At 49.5% G+C, this 4,100-nt stretch overlaps 1 protein-coding gene across 1 annotated transcript in view; it reads right to left on the bottom strand.

Moving 5' to 3' along the window:
- Positions 1-221: 221 nt before the first annotated feature.
- epn3b (epsin 3b) overlaps positions 222-4,100 on the bottom strand; it is a gene marked incomplete at both ends in the record, with an annotated part of 23,366 nt that continues 19,487 nt past the window's right edge. Inside the window, 5 exons of the mRNA XM_080841928.1 lie at positions 222-661; positions 1,471-1,722; positions 2,808-2,900; positions 3,150-3,332; positions 3,743-3,860. Of these exons, the coding sequence (XP_080698054.1) occupies positions 222-661; positions 1,471-1,722; positions 2,808-2,900; positions 3,150-3,332; positions 3,743-3,860 (1,086 nt within the window). The remainder of the gene's footprint in view (positions 662-1,470; positions 1,723-2,807; positions 2,901-3,149; positions 3,333-3,742; positions 3,861-4,100) is intronic.

Raw genomic sequence — 4,100 nt, forward strand, 5'->3', positions numbered from 1 at the left:
CTTGGCCTCAAACCTAGATTCTTATTTGTATCAAGATTCTAATCCCAAAATTCAGATTCCAATCTGGATTCTAATTCCAATTCAGATTCTAATCCCGGTCCAGCTTCTATTCAGGATCCTGATCCATATTCAGAGTCCAATCCGGATTATAATCCCAATTCAGATTTGTATCCCCGTCCAGCTTCCAATCCGGATCCTGATCCACAGGGGCTCCCCTGGTCTCAGAGGAAGGGGTTGTGGCTGTGGCTGTGGCTCTGGGGCTGAAGAGGGTTGCTGGGCTGGGGGGAGAAGCGCTGGTGGTGGGGGTGCTGCTGGTGGTGCTGATGGTGCAGGTGGTGGTGTTGGTGGTGGTGATGGTTGTGCTGCTGCAGGGGGGCAGAGGAGATGGGCAGGAGAGGCTGGGGCAGGTTAGAGGGCAGATCCAGGAGCCCCTGGGGGGGCTGGGTGAAGGAGGAGGGCAGGGAGGGGGCAGCAGCGTGCCGGGGGACGGGCAGGGGCAGGGAGGCGCTGTAGGGCATGGAGCAGGAGAAGGAGGAGGAGGAGGTGGAGGAGGTGTGGCCGCGAGGGGGGAGAGGGGAGGTGGAGTTGGGTCGGAGCTGGTTGAGGGTGAGTCGAGGCTGGTCACAGTGGAAGGGGTTAGTCGGGGACGGAGCCGTGAGACCTGATGAGACAGATAGAGTGAAAGAGAGAGAGGGAGGGAGAGAAAGAGAGAGAGGGGGAGAGAGAGAGAGGGGGAGAGGGTGGGAGAGAGAGAAAGAGAGAGGGGAGAGAGAGACAGGGAGGGTGGGAGAAGGAGAGAAAGGGAGAGAAAAGGAGAGAGAGAGAGGAGAGAGAGAGGGTGGGAGAGGGAGAGGGAGAGGGAGAGGGTGGGAGGGAGAGAGGGTGGGAGAGAGAGTGTGGAGAGAGAGGGTGGGAGGGAGAGATGGTGGGAGGGAGAGAGAGAAGGAGAGAGAGAGAGAGAGAGAGAGAGAGAGAGGAGAGAGAGAGGGTGGGAGGGAGGGAGAGAGAGAAGGAGAGAGCAGGCGAAAGACAGAGGACATGGGAGAGAGGGCGAGAAGGAGAGAGAGGATGGGAGGGTGGAAGGGAGACAGAGAAAGAGAGAGATGGGGTTAAGAACTAGCGTTTGTTTTATTGTTATCATTACTGATGTAATTTATGTCATTATTACAATGTTATATTAATCCAAGCAGTTGAGTCATGCAGACGATGACAGATTTACTCGTGTTAAATGCAAAACTCATGGAATTAGATTTTGCTCATGGGTGGTGGGTTGGTGTGGTTATGTGCGTGAGTCTGAGTGTGTGTGTGTGTGTGTGTGTGTGTGTATGTTTGTGTGTGGATGTATGTGTGTGTGTGTGTGAGTGTGTGTGTGTGTGTGTGTGTGTGTGTGCGTGTGTTTGTGTGTGTTCGTGTGTGTTCGTGTGTGTTCGTGTGTGTGTGTGTGTGTGTGTGTGTGTGTCTGTAACCGACCTGACAGGAAAGGGTTTTTGCTGTTGGCCGGCGGGTTGCTGGGGATGAGTGCGTCCAGGTTGACCAGAGAGGCAGCCGAGGGGCTCAGGAAGGCCTCCGGGGTCCGGCAGGGCCGCGGGGACGTTGCCGTGTCAACGGCGGTCAAGGGCGGGCCCAGGCGGGAGAAGTCAAAGGTCTCGGGGCTTCCTCCCCCGTCACCGTCACCGTTCACCTGCTCCACCACCACCACTGAGTCACCAAAGGGGTCAGAGTCTGAGAGAGAGAGAGGAGGGGGGTCAGGAAGAGGGGGGAGAAAGAGAGGGTAGGGGGTGAGAAAGAGAGAGGGGGAAGAGAGAGAGGCAAAAAGGGAGAAAGAGAGGGAGAGAAATAGTAAAATTGTATAAAAGCATATTATTGTATAATAACAATAATAAAATAATTGTATAATATAACATGCAATAGCTTATGACACATATGCAAGTTAGAAGGACATTAAAGAAAAAAAACAGGAAAAAAAACAAAGGGTTAAAAGGATGGCAGAGAAGAAGAGCATGAGAAGAGATAAGATGAGAAAACAAACACACACACACACACACACACACACACACACACCGACACACACACACACACACACGCGCACACACACCCACCCACACACACAGAATCTCTGTTAATGTTTCACCCTCTGCCCCCTCACCATCTGCCTCCACCATTAGGCAAAGTGCAGGGCCTTGATTGGGCAATGTGGACTACCGCTGCACACGCGTTTGTGTTTGCAAGCCTGTCATGACAATATGGACTACTGGACCGCCCTCGTGCCCGAACCGGGTCATGTCTGTTATCTCTGTTTCAGTTTCTGTGTGTATACTAATGACAGTATGGGCCACTGGACTGCTCTCGTGTCCGAACGTTTGGTCAGGGTGTGTAGATTAGACAGGTAGGCAACCATGCTGTCTCTCTTTCAGTGGTCAACTGAGGTTGTGGTCATGGTGTGTCCTCAGGACATGGGGGGAGATTTGCTAACGCTGCTAATGTTGCTAACGCTGCTAAAGTTGCTAACGACGCTAACACTGCTAATGCTGTCAGCTTCACTGAACAAGGGGGTAGTTTGCTAACGCTGCTAATGCTGCTAGCTTTTCAATAAGATGAGGATGAAATTGCTAACTGCTTATAAAGATGGACGAAAGAGAATATATGTGGCAGTTGTAGATACTTTCAATTTTATCAACTGATGTTCCTGAGTTCCAGGGAGGTGGACTTTAAAGGACTGTAAAATTGACATTAAAGGGGATGACATTAAGATTCATTTTATTATCAAATTAAATCAAAACAACTGGTGACACAAAAATCCTGATTACCTGCTGGACTCACGGCACGAGGGCTGAAGAGGTTGGGAAGCCCCTCCTCTTCCTCTTTAGGCTCGTCTTCTTCCTCGACTGAGAAGGGATCTCCTAAGGGCAGGATGAAAGGGGGAAAAAGGGATTGACTGTGCAATGCAAACAGAAATAGGATGTGACCCTCCATTTTATGCTAAGAAGCTAAGAAATCTGCCCTTGAAGCTGAAGTATCTTTATCGTATCCCTCTCAGTGTGTGTGCGTGTGTGTGTGTATGTTTGTGTTTGCATGTTTGTGTGTGTGTGTGTGGGTTTTGCTTGTGTGTGTGTGTTTGTGTGTGTGTGTGTGTGTGTGTGTGTGTGTACCATTATTTGTTGGGCTTCTCCATGCATGATTGACAGGATTTGGGCTAGTTTTGGTGGGCGGGTCCCGCGGGTCCCACGGGTCCGACGAGGATTGGCCGCATCCCCAGGGCTGGGAGGGGCTATCTGAGGTGGGAGGGGCCATCCAAGGACTGCCCATCACTGGTGTGCTGGAGTTGACCACCGCTGAGAGTAAGGGGGAGAGTAAAAAAAGAAGAGTGTGACAATTATTTTAATTTAATTGATCCCTTTTTGAGTTTGTGTGTACGTGGTACAGCGTGTCTGTGTGTGTGTATGTGTGTGTGTGTGTTTTTGGTAAAACTTTATTAACTGTTTATAAAATGTAATATTCATCCAAACAACAAATAACTGATTCAAATTACCAAAGTCTAGGGTTAGTCTAACGTAAGTGCCAAAGTCGCCAGTGGACAGATAAACAAAACAAGAAACAAAAATGAAAGCTGTGTTTAAGTCTAAGTCCTATTTTTGGATACATAGACAGTAAAAGAGTCCAGTGCTATCACCTGTGTGTGTGTGTGTGTGTGTGTGTGTGTGTGTGTGTGTGTGTGTGTGTGTGAGTGTGTCTGGTTTCTCACCCACAGACTCCCAGGGGTCAGAGTTGACAGGGCAGGAGGGCTGCGTGTCCCAGGGGTCGTCACTAGGGGGCGCCTCAGAGACGGGTCCAAATATATCCACCAGATCCCTCATGGCCGACTGCACAACAGGAAACAGTGTTAAACACTGGCCAATCAGACAGCACGAGACACTAAACAGGAAGTGGAACTGTGTCTGACTACCAAAATAAACTACGTATCATCTTTCTTTGGTTAATCTTTGTCTTTCTGTCCCTCTCATAGTTTTTTTTTCTTCTTCTTTTGTTCATAAGACACAACAAACAAAGCTCAAGACCAAGAACAACAACACGAGCGAGATAAAACAAAAAAAATACATACA

The sequence above is a fragment of the Sprattus sprattus genome, assembly GCF_963457725.1.
Source record: "Sprattus sprattus genome assembly, chromosome: 1".
Lineage (NCBI taxonomy): Eukaryota > Metazoa > Chordata > Actinopteri > Clupeiformes > Clupeidae > Sprattus > Sprattus sprattus.